General features: G+C 39.6%; 1 protein-coding gene across 2 annotated transcripts in view; it reads left to right on the top strand.

The window, feature by feature from the left end:
• Fat3 (FAT atypical cadherin 3) overlaps positions 1-18431 on the top strand; it is a 448985-nt gene that overhangs the window by 337781 nt on the left and 92773 nt on the right. For both annotated transcript variants that reach the window (XM_035444507.1, XM_027410883.2), the window contains exon 6: positions 6666-6805. In XM_035444507.1, coding sequence (XP_035300398.1) covers positions 6666-6805 — 140 coding nt within the window. The remainder of the gene's footprint in view (positions 1-6665; positions 6806-18431) is intronic.

The following is an 18431-nucleotide window of genomic DNA, read 5'->3' as shown; positions in this document are numbered from 1 at the left end:
CTCAAAGAGTCCTCTGAACTCCCAACAAATAAGGGCTGCCTTCTGCATCTTATTCTGCAAAACATAGGGCATCTTTGTTTTACTTAATTGACATTAATCTCACCATCTTTTCATATGACCATCCTTTCAATTCCTTCTTCATCTCTGCCAGAATATTTGGGATGGAATGTCTTCTGACCCCATGAGAAATATCTTGCCATCATCTCAGTAGTTTTCTGCTACTTCAGCGATTATATGATACAGTTTCTTCTTTGTGATGCAAGGAAGCATTGGACATGTCACCAGTTGTCTTTTGCCTGCCTAGATACCTTTGAACATTCCTTTACCAACTCAGTTTGCAAGCATCTCTATTGGATAACAGTGCTTCCTGTCCCTTACATGAGCATCCTAACTCTGCCCACTTGGCCCAGGCTGCCCATAAATAGTAAATCTCACTAGCATACCTTTCTTAGATGTTCAGGTGGGCAGTTACTCAGGCCATCTTACAATTCTTCAGTGTCTCGACAAACCAGCATGCTGCTAGTAGTACTGCTTGTAAGATTACTCACTGGCTTTTCATACTAAGTTATCAGTACTACTGTAGGTTATCATTTATGTTTATCCCATATCCATTCTTCACCTTCAGAGTGAAGGAAGAATACAGAGACAGTTGGTGATGCCTCAGGCAACCACATTAACCTTACTGAGGACTCCTGGCCCTGTCCAGGATCAGAGTGACATTCCATTGTACACCACCAGCCACAATAGCCTCACTAATCCAAGGAGAAAGAGGAGTTTATACAGAAACTTCCTGGGCATCCAAGTATAATCCAGGAATAATATGCAAAGCATAGCCTTAGTTTTCATGTCTCTTTATCTTTGTGTTTCTAAGCACTGCTTTTCTCCATACATCCCCTCTTCATCCCTTCTACTGCATGAGTGAAAGTAGTTTTTTCAAGAAGACTCCCAGAACTATACCCCTGATCTGGACTCCTCCATCACTGACATTTCTCTTTAAATCTGGTAACAGTTTGCCAAGCTGCTTCTACAAATTGAACTTACTGGGACTCCTGCCCAAACAGATCATTTTATTTCCATCCCCACGTCCCGCCAACAATGTCTTGAGATGCCAACTTTTTACCTCATTGGAGGACATCAAGTCCTTTCCCCAGGTGCTGGCAGTTTTCAGTAGAGATGATCTCCTCTACCAAATCCCCTTTTGGAAAACATGGCTTATCTGCCAGAGTCATATTTTACCCCTGTGCTGACATCTTCTTCCTTCTTTTAAAGTCTCTCGTTTGCTTTATCATCTTCAGGTGTCTCATCCTCACTGTCAAAATTTCTTGCTTATTTATCTCTTGTGAGTCTTCCCTTCCTCCTTGTCTAAACACCATCCTTGATTAAGCTAGCACAGAGGGGACCAAGAGAGGGCAATGCCCCTTAGCACTTAATACTCATCCATGACCCTTGCAAAGTTACAAAGAATAACCATGAGATAGGCACGAGCAGCATGGATCTAAATGAAGCCTCCTCGGGTTCTGTCAAGTTTTGCCCAAGTACTCTTGTGAATAATAAGCCAACCTGTGTTTCTGCCATAGACCTAGTGCATCCAGACACTCATGGAGAACACACTGAGAGGCCCAGGGAATACCATCCTGATCTGGCTTTAAACTGCTCAACCTGGTGAACCCTCATTCAGTTAAACAAAGGATGATGTTTTAGTCTGCCTTTCCCCTTGATAAGTTGCTTTCACTTGCACATTTCCAAACTTACATGACTGATTTTAACGGAGTTTCCTTTCCGCCTTCCAGAACACGAAGTCACAGAAACCCCGTGTGAGCAGCGTTTTGTTCCCAAGCCTAGACGCTGCTTGCATTCTCTTAACTCCAAAGAGATTGTGTGCTTCCTCTGTAGCTAGACTCTCTTCAGCTCCCGGGAAAAAGCGCTGCTTATAACCAAGCTAAGAAAGCTGTAATTAAAAGGAAACATAATAAAGTTCAGCTGTTGTGGATTTAAACAGCCCAACACACAGCATGCTTCTTCTCCTTGTTAAAAGGGAAAGAAAATGAAGGGAACAAAAATAACCCACAATCCTTTGTGGCTTTGTCATGTATCTTCACACTTCTCAGAAGGCTCCGATTTCCCCTCAGCAGTTCCTTGATTTACATACCCTCCAATGTGCAAGCAATCTGGCTGTCAGCTCGGCCCCAGAATCTCATCCTGATGGCAAATATTTGAATTCTAAAGGGCATCGTCATTAACAACTCTGTACTGAGAACTGAGGCATTTTGACTTTCAGTTTTTAGCTTTACCTGAATCAGGTATAAAGAAGCTTTCGCAAATAGGAAGCACATGAACCACCCTGACTTGCCTCACCCCAAGTCAGGAAGGAGAAAAGCTATATTAGCATGAACCTCTGACAGCCAGCCCTCTGTGTTGCAGATGGACCAAGGCTACATTGGTCCTCAATTGGCTGTAGATCTCTGTGACTTGGAATCATTGGCTGTTACAGTCTCAACTTACCCCTGTCCTTTTGTAACCTTGTGTCCTGTGCAGCCACAGATGATTTAGGTCTGGGTTAAGATGTGAGCCACACTTCTCACCAGCACCAGCAGTACCTTATCCTCTGCCAGGTGTGTCCAAACTTTGGAACTCAGCACATAATGTAATCCACAAAGTTCATGTTTGAGAACTATGTAATTACTTTTTTAAATGCTAAAGAGAAGAAACCTTGAATTTTGACTAAGTCTCTAATTTCATGTGTCTGTATTTGTAACTATTCTCAGTCATGTGAGGTTGGGCATACCTCAGAGCTTGGGCACCTCTGGGTCTACCCTGACCATCATGTAACTCTCTTCCAGCCTGTCTTTAGAGAAGCCACATCTATTTCTAAGTCACCTGCTTCCCCATCAGTTATTCAAAGGACATCCAAACACTTCATCTCTCCTATCTAGCTTCATGCTCTAACTTGATCACAAACAGGAATCAATTTTCTCTATAGCAACTATCTCACTTATGGAGTCATATCTGAAGAAACTTTAGAAAAGTAACAAAAAATCTAAGAATACTTCACATATTAATTGCTTGAAAAAAGGAACCTTAGACTAAATTCTAGAAGGATTTTCTCTTCCTACCACTCTTTCCTGCCCTCCAGCTCCTGCCCGCCATTTAAATATCAGCCTGCTATGCACTTGCTTCATTCCAAGGCAGAAATTATTCATAATCACACCGTAACTGGCACCGAATGTCTTTCCTTCAGTTGGGTATACATGCTGAGCTTGAACGAACAGCTTGAGCACAGCTCCCTTCATTCATTGAGATTCAGTTGCTCAGGGATTTGGAAGCTTCTCAGCCACTCCCCCACACACCCCGCCCTGGGTAACTACTAGATTTGGGCTGGTATTTTTATAGTTACACAGGCTAGAGTGGAGTTATTTTCTAGAGGAAGAACCTGGAAGCTGTGCCATTTTTATCACCAAGTCTCTGTGCAGAGACAGCACCAGCAGAAGTTTTCTCCTCTGTCAGTTGTACCCAACCTTTGGAGATGGAGACATGATGTCAACCACAAATCTTCAATCACAAATGGGATACACACCTTTACAGACAAGCTCAACTCAGTTATACCCCAGTGAACTGAGCACTAGATGCTGGCTGCAAGTGTTTTTATTCATGTCCTATTTCTAGAGTCTTTTCCGGACCTCCTCCTCGATCCATTAAATTTTGTAATATTATAACAGAAATCCAGTTGCCTCTTCTGCTCTTCTTTACTCTATGACACCTGTCTTGACCAAAAATGGTCCAAGAGAAATGTCCCTGAAAGAATTATTGTCATGTGGGCTGTTCACAACCTCGCTTTTAACTCCCTCTGCCGCAAGCCCTCCCCCCCCACCCCCGTAGCAATGCACAGGCTGTGACATTTCTGAACCCCACTCTGTTGGGACTCGGGCCAGCTCTGCAATGTCCTTTTCTGCCCACTTTTTATTTGGCCTCATGCTGTTGCATCCAACACACTCTGGCTTTTGCATGTTCTGTTACTGGCTCTGAGGAAGCACATCTTGTTTAAACTGAATGCTGCTAGTGAAGACAGACTCCTTGGATTTGATTGATAGCCTCCCCCAGACCATTCGGAATTGTTTTCCCACAAAATTGAAATCACCTTTCAGGCTAAATGGGAGCCTGAAACAAGACCTGGGGGAAAGGCCCGGAGTCGCTTATGAAACGGATGCCTAAGTGTAGGTTATTAAACTATATGTGGGTTGATGGTGAACTGTTGGTCTAGGTTCTATGTCCCTTGTCAGAAATTCATTTGGAAACTTGGGAAGAATTTGATTTAAATGAAATCTTGGCTTAACTAGTAGCAAATGTCCTAGAAATGAGTATTATAGCATGCTGGTCACATTAGTGAATGACTAAATGTACCAAGGACGCTAATGATCTATCTCTTTGATGACATTAAAAGTTTCTTACCAGGAGTACTTAAACCACAAAGACTAATAAAAGAAACAAATACAAACATGGCATATACATGCAAAGAAGAAAAGAGAGGATTGTAAAAACCAATTTGCAAAAGTTACAGAAAATATTAACAAGAGCAAAAATTATTTTTAAAAAGCATATAATCTACATTTGTATAAATACTCTCTATACACTATAAACTATACAGGTAGGTTGACTGTGTATTTTGCACACAAACTCTGAAAGATCACAATTAGTGAGAGCAAGAACTGAAATTGGAAAAACTCTGCCTGTGTTTCCTCTAAGCTTCATTTTCATTCATCTTTCAGCTAGAGACAGTAATTTGCACAATTATATTCATTTGATCCACAAATGTTTGCCTTTCCTGAATAACTGACACAGAAGGATGAACACTATTCCCCCAAACCAACAACAATTTAAGACAAAACTCTCAATCTTCATATTTAGGAAAGTAAACAGCACAGGGGCAGGTGTGGGGGTGGCATCTAACATTGATGGAGCTGTGGTTGGGTCCATGAGTTAATACCCTCCAGGAGCAACTTGAAGTTGCATCCTTGTCTTTCTCTCTCATGCTTTGGAGGTTGTTGTTACCTCTTGGAGATAAATGATCTGCCTGCTACTTAAGATGGCTGGTGCTTTCTGTTTTAGTCCATGTGTTCCTCCAGGTAGTATTGGCTGCAACAAGAAACCACTCTCTAAAACCAGCAGTCCTCTTCTTCTGAGCCCTCAAAACTCTTCTTTGGAGTTAGCATCTAGTGCTTCTCAGTAAATCAATTAAAGACAGTAATTGGAAGATGATTCTCTTTTAGATGTGATTTTTGAGAGCATACATCATCTCTAAGCAATTCTCTGGTACCTCTGTATCTCCACAGCTTTAATTAAATGTCAAAGGCAATTATGTTCTCTCCAGTAATTAAATAATCCTATGTGAACATGGTAGCTGTAAGCAGTTGGTACTTGGAATATACATGACTACATTTTTAGAAAGTAAGCCATATTACTTATTTTTGTCACTGAGGGACAAATTTCTGTAAATTTGGCTATGACTCTTCATCCCCTTCACTCATCTGCCTACTTAATATTGTAATATCATGAAAATGTGTTGTTAAATGACCAGAAAAAAATTCAAAGACTGTAGGAAATAAGTAAAGCCAAGCTTCTCTTTTCTAAAATATGAAACTCAATAAATACATTGCCCTACATACTAAAGTTAAATAAAATTACCATCTGAAATCAAAAGCATTTCACACATGCAGTTTCCGACAAACATAAATAGTACTGGTGAACATATACTGACATTTAATTAAAATTGTTCCAACACTTAGACAACGTTATCTTTTCTCTCCTTTAAAAAGGTCCCTATTTTGGGAAAGTTATAAGTGACACTTCTGTCCAGAGATAAAATGGTCCCAATTCTAATGCTATCCTAAGTATGTCATTCAAGCCAAAAGGACAAAAGGAAATTTTTTTCTAAACCTTTGTGTAAATTGCCTTATAAGTTCACTCGTGTTATATCAGCAATAGAATATCCGTGTGGAACCTCTCAGATCTGATGATTTCATGTTGTTTCTGTGAAATCATCAGCCACTTGGGAGAAAATTAATTTACACTGCCAAGATACCAAAACATTTCTCTGGATATCCCAATGTTCAGAAAGACTCTTTTTCATATGAAATTCATTAAAAAAATTCTTGTCTTTCTATATTCATAGTTTTATTTCTGACATTTAATTGAGGGACTCTGAATTCTAGTAGCCAAATGTTTACCAACAATCCTAGAATAGACCTAAAAGTATCAAATCACTTGTGTTCTTTGTAATTGGAATAGTTTTTACTTAGAATATATTCTACTTAAAGTTAAAGTGTTCCCCCATGTTCCCTGCATGGTAGCTGAGAGGGGTTAAAGTGCTGCTAGCCTTCTGAGTGTTTTATGGAGTCAGTTTATGCTCCATCACGTTAGCATTACTGCTGAGGTTTTTATTTACAGTACATTGTTTTTTGTGTCATTTGTTATGCTTATAGAGGGTGGCTTTTGAAATACGAATGAAGTTAGAAATAGTAAGGTCCCATTTAAGATTTATGAAATTGAGCCATAGTGATGCCTGATGGAAAATATATCTACATAAAAGTGCCCTGTAAAGATATATGCCTCCATACACTTAATACCTTCTCATATGTGCTAATTTCATGTTGTTTCTGTGAAATCATCAGGGGGGAATTTTGACAGCTCTTTTGATGCAGAGAAGGGTGTTGGGACAATTGTCATTGCAAAACCATTGGATGCAGAGCAAAGGTCAGTCTACAACATGAGCGTGGAAGTCACCGATGGAACAAATGTTGCTGTCACTCAGGTAAGAAGTTAAGTTACTGACTAGCAAGAATGTGCAAAGGTCTGCTAAAGAGAAATGGAAGCAATGCAAAGATAGATGCACCAAGTTAAAAAAAAATTGTCCATGGATTTTTTATTATTCAGAAAATTGTTTTAGTGAACAACTGAGACAAAGGATTCCACTGGTGATGTAGAATTATTTGTCTCCTCTTTCAAAATGACTATGGTTGTTTACTCATGGAAGAGTGATGTGCATTTGTTTCCTGGTCATTTACTATAGGTTTATCTCTGACAACAGTCAACTTGCAAAGAGCCCATTGATGTTGTCAATGTCAGCCCAATGTGAGATTCTTCCATTCCTCATCCCTTGAGTCAATTAAATGTAAAGCTAGAGATATCTAAGAGTCCATGTTCAGTTATATGCTGAGGTGAAAGTTACATAGCCAAGTCAAACAGCCTCAATAAAAGACCAGATTGAGGCCTGGGTATCCACTATAATCTTTGGGTTAGGGATTCTCTATCCCAGCTGCACATTGTACACTCCGTTATGGAGCATGGTGAGAGAGGTCCAAAGCTCTTATAGCTGGAATCCAGCTCCAGAGTTCCTGTGAATGTTCATGCAGCTGGGAAACATTCTGCTCTGCTCATTGAGTGCCTATAAAAGACATTGAGAGTTAGAAGAAAACTCTTGTCTTATTGCCTGACTCAGAACACCTCTGAACTTCTTCCCAAGTGAGATTAACACAATGCTAGCTCTCAACACAGTGGATTTACCTTAAATATAAGGGTTTTGCTTTGTTATTCAGCACCATAAACCCAGCCCCGTATGGTGTACACTGCAACTCCACTCTCCTCCCTGCTTCTTCTGTTGTTCGAACAACCCCAGCAGACACGAGTGATTGTTCTGGGCCCTGTTCTCTGCTGAACCCAGATGGATATTCAGAATTCTTCTCAACACATTTAGGTAGTGAGTAAAAAAAGTTTTGCCAAACCAGATGCCAGAAAGTGATGGTTTATTTTAAATATGATTTACACTTTTATAACCATGAAATTTGAAAGCAGGAGGGATATTTCATATACTTGTCCAGTCAACTGTCTCTTGGTCTGAAGCTGCAAAAAAAAAAAAAAGTAACAGTTGAAGGGAACAATGGAGTTCATTTCAAGTGACCATTTACTTTCCATTTAAATAAAACTATAAATGGAAATTACTCACATACAGACAGCCAGTGTGTGACTGTTCCCGATTCTCACTTTGGTCCCTTCCTGCTTATTGGGTGACCACAGGACCCTTTTTACCTTAGAGAGTCTCTCTTAGACCTGTTAAACAGAATATGTATTAACAGCACCTCATATTGTCTGATAATTGACCCAATTGGGACAACAAATTATATATTTTTCCTATCTAAAACCTCACCACTCCTTGGCATTTTTTGAAACTCAAATCTAAACACGTAAATGAGGCTCCCTGGCTGAGATTCCATGGGAACTGAGCAGTAGAAGAGTATGCTAGAAGACCAATGCCAAACAATCCATGTGCAGTATTGCTATGTTGTTGGTGCTAATTCATTTTAAATGAGACTTAAATTAGATTTTTTTAAATTAGTGGTTTCTTATCATAACCAACCCCAGCTCTTCTGTGCTAATTAAAAATCCAAGACATATTCTGGTAAAATACAAATAAGCATGGATACTATTCATTTCCAGCCTTTTCCTCTGGGTTTTTTAACCAGTTGAATTAATCAGTGTTCAGTGTATCTAGAATGTATAATTCATTAAATATTTTCAGAATGAATGAACAGATAGATTCTACACATCCAGTAGGGTTTATCTAGAAGAAGGTATACCTGATCTCTGAGCCACAAACCATTCATGTTAACCATGGCAATGAAAAAGTTAGCAAGAAGACATTTAGTACTCCAAGAGGATGAGATGAGAAACAATTTAGTACCATTTATTTCATAAATATTTCTTTAGTCCATGCCATATGCAATGAACTGTGGTGCTTAAGGTTGTGGTGGTATAGTTTTGATTGTTGTTTGAGACAGGGCCTCACTGTATTGCCCACATTGGTCTCAAACTCCTAATCCCAAGCAATTCTTCTGCCTCATGTTACAGTAGGTACACTCCACCACGCTAAGCTAGTAATGCAGTTTTAAGGCCAAAAGTCTAATATGCACTCATTAAAATAATATGGAATTGCAAGTTTTTGAGTGAGACCTTTGAATGAGTACTTATCTGAGACCATGCTTTTCCAAGCTTATATACATTTAGACTTGACACAGTCTAAGCAGTCTTAAGCAGTCTGAGAATTGGGGTGAACTTGGAGATCCCCTTAGCAAGAGTAAATTAAAGAGGTTAATAAAGGGCACCATGAGATTTTTCTTGTCAAAAATACCCAAGTCATGCTGTTCTCAAGAACCATGCCCTTGAGGAATAAGCACTCAGTTTCCAAACTGTGCACTGTGTCCTCATCAAGACTGTTGCCATCAGAAGGCCACAGGCACGTTGGACCTATCTGCTTTTACCCAGGCTTCCCTGGACATGGCAGCAGAAACAGTTCCCTGCACCATGTCAGGTATATTTGAATGACAGGATGTTTGGGAGATAATCAGAGCATTCAAGACTTCTTTTAGAAACTGCTAAAATATGCTCAAATCCATGACCTTAGACAACGCAATGATTCTATCACCAAATAGATACCTTTCTCCATGTAACTGGATTAATGTCGCATAGTTCACAAGCCACCTGTTCAGAACTCCTTGGGGGACTTTTTTCTCCTTTGTTCACATGAACTCATAAAACATGGTAGGACATGGGCATCTCACCAGCTGTAAACAATGTGTTGAATTTTACTTCAAAAATATCAAATAAATCCAAGCCTCAGGGATTCAGTGTCAACATGAAACCCTCACTTCATCTTCAGTCTGGTCCTGTTCTTCCGACTCTCACAGGATTCTTGGGCCTCCGAGCTACAAAATCTGATGCTATATAAATATCTCTTTCTTTCTGAGGGTTGCCTAAGCTGAATGCAGACTGCAAAGGGGCCCGTGCATTTCCCATTACAAAGCTTTCAAAGAACAAAACAGAAGTTTTGAAAGCAAAGCACCGCCACATGGGCAGCAGCCACCTGATGAGGTGGACAAAGACTTCTGCATGGGATGGTGTGGGATGTGGAGAAGTATATGTTTGCAACTTTTATATTACAACACAATACAGAAGTGATCCCCATGTTATTGTAGAAGCCCGGAGATGAGCAAGGAAGTCAAAAGTGCGAAGGTGTCTCTACTTCAAGTAAAGATGGAGAATCACAAGGAGCTGTGGTAGTTGCAAGCAGCAGGATTGGGGAGTATCTAGGGAATGGACCAAATGAAACACTAACAAGGAGTTGCCATCTACCCCAACATAAACAGAATTACAGGAGTTTAAGTGGATCCCAGCCCTGCTTCCCAGACAAGATAATGGCCATTTGCATTAGAAAGGAGCCAAGATGCTTTAATACAGACAGCTAACACCCTGTTAGGGCAAGAACATTAGTCATATTATCCTACTAAAGACTAAAGTCATGTTTAAAGAGGACCAGAGTCTACTTAAATTGGCTTTCACTAGCTAAAGATGGGTAGGTCCCTCAATTTTCACAATAACTTTATAAAGCAGGTACTAAAAATACTCACTATAGGCAGAATCAGTATACCCTGCCTTTCCCCAAAAACTGTCCACACTCTGGATGTCCACTTTCAAATCTTGAAGTATTGTATTACATGCCAGAAGGGACTTAAGAGATATAATTAAGGGCAAGGGTCTCCAGGAAAGACCTATCTACTACCAGAGACTTGACTGCCAACTTTTTCCAGCTAGAATCAGAAAGGTCAAAAAGGGAGAAGGCAAAAAACAGTGCAAGAAGATCTGAGACAATCTGAGTATACAGGTGGCCTCAAGATGTTGGGGAGCCAGCAAGGAAACCAGGACCTCAGTCCCTTAACCATAAGGCACTATATTGACCCTGAACGAAAAGGGAGAACATTCAAAAAGGAATGCATCTATATCAGTCCCTTAAGTTTAGCCTTTATTTCAATATTCAGAACTATGAGATAATAATAATATCCAGTGTTACGTTAAACATCTAATTTGGTAATGACTTTTTATGGCAGAAATATGAAACTCATCACCTGCTGTCATTTCCATTTTCCTATGTAGAAAAAAAGGCCCAAAGCAAGATCAAGTAGTTTTAGGAGAGCCTGAACTCAGTCTCACACAGGCAGATACTAGAGCCTGCAGTTTCATCCACTACACTGTGCCAACTGTCAAAGACAGCCTTAAGTCTTTGAGTCTGTTCTAAGGCAGGAGTTACAAGACGAACACCTTTTTAAGTTGGTCTCCTGGGAAACACGATACCTGCAACCTTCAGACTGTCTCCTAGCTATGTAAAGGTCCAGCCTCCTCTTAGCACAGCTCCAACCCCAAGTACATGTTACCCAGGATGATCCTTGATGACTATTAATACTCTCTATACATCTGCCAAATCAGTCAGAGTTATTGCATCTTCTTAAAAAATGTAAACAAATGTAGAACATGGCTCACTGGACAAGAAAGTTTACAAATATATAATACTTGATGTTTGCATAGTGAGACTCAAAAATTCTCATTAGGAATGTCCATTTCCCAGTAACCCTGGAAAAGTTGAATCAGGAGTTATCAGCATTCTTTTCCATGAAGAAATCGAGGCTCAGACTAGCTAAGTGGCCGTCTAGGTTCACAGGAAAGAGACACAAGCCCACTTCTTCCTTTGAAAAATCACGTGTTATTCAGGAAATATTACTTTACACACTTATATCTTCAAAATATACAACTTCATCCAGTAGGGAAAGCATCTTGTATAGTGAAAATGTTTTGGCACAAGTCCAAGTTGACACTTGACCTATGTGTATTCCCATGGAAGGCATCTTGCTCTGTCTAAGGCTCAGTCTTCTTCACTGCGAAATAATCCTAAGTGCTTCACAGACTGTTGTATGAAGAAAAAAAGATGAGAAGGTTATTGGAGCTATCACATGCTGAATACATACAGCCTTTATTAATACAATCTAATACTCAACTCAAAACTGGAACAACATACCTGATAGCTATAAATTATGTGAGTGACCTTTATTGTTATACGTGAAGGAAAACAGAGATAGTCCTGGCCAAATAATAATCTAAAAGCGATGTTGATTTGCTTCAGGGACTTGACTTGGGATATGTGGTTTGTAATATCCTTTTCTTATTCAGGGCATGCTTTGGGTTTGTAAAACTAGAAGAGCAAGCTCATAATTGCGGTTCTAAAACCAAGCTTGACATTAAACTTCTCCTTCCATATCCTCCAAAATTCTCAAGCTCTACATGGGCGGTTACTTGGTTACTTGAGCAGGGCCTGCACTGAGTGGAATGGGAGTGAGGAGGAGCTATGACCAGATTCTCAAACTTAGACTTGAACCACACCCTGTGGATCCCATCATTGAGACTGCTTGGAGTCCCTCACTGCCCTGTTCACTTAGAACAGATGTGACTGTGAAAATGTGTCTTCTGTCTTGATCCCTTTCTCTGTCCACATATGCTTCCACAGGTGGAAAAGGGATGATTTTTTTCCTACACATGTTTGTTAGCTCAGGACATTTCCAGGATAGCTCTCCTCCTACCAAGAGTTCTCTTACATCCACTTCAGTGTCATTTGCCTCTAACAAGTGAAAATAGCACTGGCCCAAACTTTCCTTTGGCATTTAGTTAGATTAAGGAACAACTGAAGCAACCCCACAGCATAGTGATAAAATACCAGTAAGACTTCCTGTTAAAGAAAAGAAACAAAGAATGATAAAATGTAACTATATATAATAGATCTGTGCCTGGCTCCTTATGAGAAAATCAAATTTTGAAAATAGATTACAATTTTCAAGGTAGCAGGAAACTTTCTACTCAAAACATCTTTCATTGTTATTCCTGAATTGAGAATGACTATTCCAGTTATCCATTTTGTGTGATAGTGTCTCTTTATAACAAACAAAGTGACTGACATTTACACATTTGTTGACATATACATGATGTAAATCATTCTTAATGGATATGTAACCTAAGCCACGTGAGAGTAATTATGAATGAATACAGAGATGGCTCTGAAGAAGCTAGATTTGAATCAGACCTTGTTCTTGTTACTCTGGGCACATCTTGTAACATTTTTCTGCATTGGGGAACCAGGTATAATAGAGTCTAAGGAGCCAATGTGATGCATATTTCTACACAGGAAGTAACTGTGATATAAGTTTTCAATTCATACATTCCAAAATAAAATTCACACATTTGAGAAGAATGCAAGAAGTATCTCCCCTGGAAAAGATATTTTAAATATGGCTTAGAAATGCAAACAGAGGCAGAACAGAATCTCAGTAATTTAGGACTTAATTGGTCTTGCCCAACAATTCACCCCCATGGACTGTTCTGCCACGAACCTCTGCAAAAGCAGGGCTTTGGCACCTACCCAGACTTAGCTTAGAGGAGCCTTGTAATGCAATGTGTTTTGTGGGGGGCAGTGTTGAAGCCAGCCCTGGAGATACATCCCATGCCTGGGTTTCCTCCAGCCTTGAGTCCTTTGTGCTTTTGTAAGCTTTTCAATTACCATTTTGAACACAACATCTTTGAGAGTTACTTTGCTTTGTTAGTTCAGGAGCTCACAAATGGCCCCAACTGTGGGAAATAAAAAGCAAATGAGGAGAAGGAAGTCTTTTACAGAGGAACACTTGTTCTGACTGTAGATTAGGCTCAGGACAAAGCAAGCAGAAAGAGGCAAGCATTTCAAGATCACATCAGCTTTGAAACTTCATGAAGGTCAGGGCAGCTTGCTGGCCAGAAGGCCTTTCACATCTGTTGATGTAACTGCCACTCTGAAAACAAATATTTTAGCATCTTGACTAAGTTACTTGAACTTTTTAAATAATTGGCATTCAAAGAATACAATATGGTTTTGCAAATACATTAAAGATAAAAACAATACCGAAAAGTCTCTTGGCACACTTCTCAATCTTTTTTGCAAGAACAAACTAGGGGACAAAGCCTGCCCCTGTTAGTATCTCTTCTAAGTGAAAATCGTGGTGCCACAACTGTGATGAAATGGCTACCATCCCACTCAGCAAAGTACATCTCAACCACTGTAAATAGGTGTGTGTCTGGATATATTTATTTGAAAAAAGTCAATGATTTTCTAGAATGCATTCACCATGCTAACATACTATGAAATAGAAAAGTCATTAGTTAGGAGTAAGAGAAGAAGAAGAGGCACCACACCCAATGCCATGTAAAACTGTGTTGTAAGACACAGGCAACCAGGTGAAATAAAGCACCTTGAGTCAGAAGAAAAATGTAAGACTACCTCTAATTTCACATACAACCCTAAAAATGTCACATAGAAAGAAATGCAGAGCCATGTAGGTAAAAATTAAACTAGATCTTGTCCTTACCTAATATTCCAGAAAATAAATTCCAAATGCACCAAAGAGGAAAGCAAAAGAAAAGAAAAACATAAAATGCCACCTGTAAAAATTACATGTATTCTTCTATATCATGGAGATGTGGAAAATATTCCAGAATGATTCGCCACCCAAAAACAATAGAGGAAACCCTGGATGCATTTCCTTCTTCAAGGCAGCCAAAGAAATGTGCACCCAGAATAGTCCATGGCAGAATTTAACACAACCTTGTCATTTATATCACCCAGTTTCCAAAAGTAAAAAAAGAAACTAAACTTTCTAGCCCACAGAAGAATAAACTGGCATAAGCAGTTTAACAGAAACAGAAATGCAAAGGGCTCTGAAGAGTACAAGTCATTGTGTAGCCTTGCTTATAATGGGAACATGCAAATGAAAACAGCACTGTTGTGGGTACCACTTCTCATCTAGCAGTCTGGCAAAGGCTCCAAGTCTTCCCACAAACTCTGTCAACAAGGATCCGGAGAAAGTCATTCTTACACATCGTTGTAGGGATGCACATTGATAAAGGCTTGGAAGAGGGGAACAGAAAAATATTTCACAAACCATAGAAACACTTATCCTTCCATCAAACTACTCTAATGCTAGAACACAACCATATGCCAGAGAAATTATTAAGAGACATAGGCACGTTTATTTTCTTTACATATTCTAAGAACAAATAATAGAAAAATCTTAATGAGTCTGCAACAGATGACTGAGCTGATCGTGGTGTTCACTGGGGAGCATTTATTTCTGTATGACTGTGAATTTCTCTTCAGGATATCAAGCAGGGTTCTCAACACTGCCTGGGGCCATGGGCAGCTAGTAGCTCTATCTGATATCCACTAGATGCCCCAGCATCCCTCCTTTCAGTTGTGAAAACAAAAACTGTCTCCAGACATTTTTGAAGTGACTCTTAGCCCAGTTGGGAACAATATACATTTTATATTCATTGTAATCTCTAATGTTAATACAGAGTGCAATAGTGTGGTAGGGAAAATGTATATGGCATGCTATATTGACAAAACAGATGAGAGCCCATCTGTTTTTAATAAAAAATTATCTATAGGAGAGAAGGAGGAAGCAGTGAAGCCAAACTTCTTAAATTGTTTAATTTTTTTCCTCAACGGTCCAATAAATAGATTTTGATCGTATCCACCCCACCCCCTCTCTGATTACTTCCCCAGTCCCTCTGCATCCCCTCTTCCCAACAATTCTCCCCTTACTTTTATGCCTTTTTTAATGACCTGAGAACCTAAACTTCTCCAAATACACTTTTGGTATGATTTTAAAAAGACAAAAAACAAAACAAAATTTAAATGTTGAAAAAGCAAGTGTGTGGCTTAAACCTGCACCCAAACATAATTGACATATTTTCTTCTTTCACAGTGATTTTAAACTGGGCATACGAAAGGATAATCTCTTTAGGCACCCTATGCCATCTTCTGTGTACATGTCCAGGTCCACAATAAAGTCCCAGGGCTTCCTGTGTTCAAAGAGGCAATGCTTTAAAGTAACTCCTGGATACTCCCTATTGATTCAGCTAATGAATCATTATCTATCCTTTAAAACAAGTTCTAAGGGATGGAAATAAGTGGAAGCAGATTACCTTACATGTGAATCCAGGTCTGGAGGAGAATTACGGTGATGGATGTTAGTCATCTAATTCAACTTTGAGTTCCTCCTCGGAGATTCTTCAAGAACAAGCGAGCCAAAAAACAGTATCAACTTGTTTTGAGTAACTGTAATAGAAATGCAGGCTTTATTATTCTGAGTCCTTTGGATTCATATTTCAAACAAAGCAATGACGAATTACGATCTTGTCACTGGACATAAATAATGTCAGTATCAGAGGAAGGAAAAACAAATGCAGAAACAATGACACCAAGTAAAATCACTAAAATTGGAAACATATTTTTGAACTCATGATTTTTTTAATTTTCTCCTAATTTTGTCCAGTAGATGAAAGCAAAATTTAAGACAATCCACTAACAAGAATCTCTAGGACTAGATTGTAATCTCTAAATATTATTTCCAACAAAAGAAAGAAAAGGAGATACCAAAGATTTTTGGAGCAATGGATAATTCAAGAATAGAAGAGAAAATGTTCAAGACAATCCTAAAAATAATACCAGTTGTTGCAATTATCAGAAAGCAAGGGAGCTGTCTGGGAATGTAGTTTAGTAGCAAAGTGCTTACCTAGCACAGCAAGGTCCTAGGTTCGGTTCCTCACAATCAAAATCAATCAATCAAAGAAGAGAGGGAGGGAGAAAAGAAGAAAGGGGAAAAATTCAGAAAATACCAGGACTGTGTTAGAAAAACTCGAATGCCAACCTGAAGACAATCCTACTGGCCAAGGAAAGACTATGCACATTGCAGTAAATATGAATACTGCAGCCAAATATGATCAAACTAGCCAAGGTACCCAAGGACAATTTTTTCCTCTGATCATGCTAGAAATCCTACTAAAATTATTGTGCTGAGTGTTAGTATAGTGGTCAGCCACAAATGACACACTCCCTACCTTGGTCAGTGTTCAGAGAATATCATGAAGAGGAGGCTGAAAGATGGATAGAGATAGAAGTTGGGTAGGACTAGAGTGAAACCGTATCTTCTGGGCATGACAGGACTGTTGGCACTCATGATCTCATAGCTGGTGTTGTCACCTGCACAAGACCTGGACAAGATCAAGCCAGTCAGCATTCCAGCATGAAAAGGAGAGCAGGACATAAGATCCTACCTTAACAGAAGAACTGTAACAGTTAATGACATCTGGGGGAGGGAGAGTCAGTTTATTTAAGGGTGTGGCCACTGGTAGCCAACCATACTCCAGTGGATTACCCCACCCATGTGAGTTTATGAAGCACAAGTTGAACTCAGTGAGTGCTTTGTTAAGAGGCATGGAAGCATGCCATTCTAGAGTGAGAAGGTAGGAAGTGGACCTAGGAGGTCTCAGGGAGACTGGAGGGGGGATATGGTCGAAATACCTTAAAGGAAATTCTCAAGGAGTTAACAAAAATATTAAAGAAAAAGAAAGTTTGTTGGTTAGTATTATATAAACTTGCCAAAAGCCAAAGTTATTTGGGAAAAGGGACTCACAATTGATAAAATGCTGCCATAAGATTGACCTATATGCCAGACCTATATGTCTGGCATTTTCTTGATTAATTATTGGTGTGAGAGGGCCCACCCACTGTGGGCGATGTTACTTCAGGGAAGATGATCCTGAGGTGTACAAGAAATCAGGCTGAGTAAGTGTCCCTCCTTTACCCCTGCTTTAATCACTGCCTCCGGGTTCTTGCCTAGAGTTCCTCCACTGACTTCCTTTGATGATAGACTGTGATATAGAAATGTAAGATAAGTTGCTTTTGGTCATGATCTTTATCACAAAAACAGAAACCTTAAATAATACAGGAATGCGGACCAAAGCTTGATAGATCATAATTACACTTAAAAACATTCAGCGTTGCCCACTCTCAGTGGAGTTAGGAAAGTAACAGCTTATTTTGTACTAAGGAAAGAATCAGTGACTAGCCCGTCTTTCCTCTACATGATGAGCAAATAGTAATCAAAGATCTGAGAAATTTATTTTACAGACCTTTCCCAGATAACAATCGAGAGAGGGATCATAGAATCAGAACACTAAGCATTTTTTTCTTTTTTCTGCAGATTTTTTTTATTTGAGTTAGAAACAAGATTGTTTTACATGACAATCCCAGTTCCCTCTCCCTCCCCTCCTCCCCTTCCCCCTCCCCCCTACTAAAACCCCACCTATCACATATCCTTTCTGCTCCCCCTGGATGGTGAGGCCTTCCATAGGGTGTTATCAGAGTCTATCGGATCCTTTGAGATAGGGCCTAGGCCCACCCCACCCCCTGTGTGTCTTGGCTCAGAGAGTATTCCTCTATGTGGAATGGGCTCCCAAAGTCCACACCTATGCTAGGGATAAGTACTGAACAACTACAGGAGGCCCCATAAATTTCCGAGGTTTCCTCACTGAAACCCATGTTCCTGGTGTCTGGATCAGTCCCATGCTGGTATTCTAGCTATCAGTCTGGGGAGCAAGAGCTCCCTGATGTTCAGGTCAGCTGCAGAACACTAAACATTTTATAAATAGATTAGTCCTTAATGATCACTAATGAGTGCTAACATCATAGTACA

Source organism: Cricetulus griseus, chromosome 4 (assembly GCF_003668045.3).
Source record: "Cricetulus griseus strain 17A/GY chromosome 4, alternate assembly CriGri-PICRH-1.0, whole genome shotgun sequence".
Lineage (NCBI taxonomy): Eukaryota > Metazoa > Chordata > Mammalia > Rodentia > Cricetidae > Cricetulus > Cricetulus griseus.
This window is presented reverse-complemented; position numbering and strand designations above follow the sequence as displayed.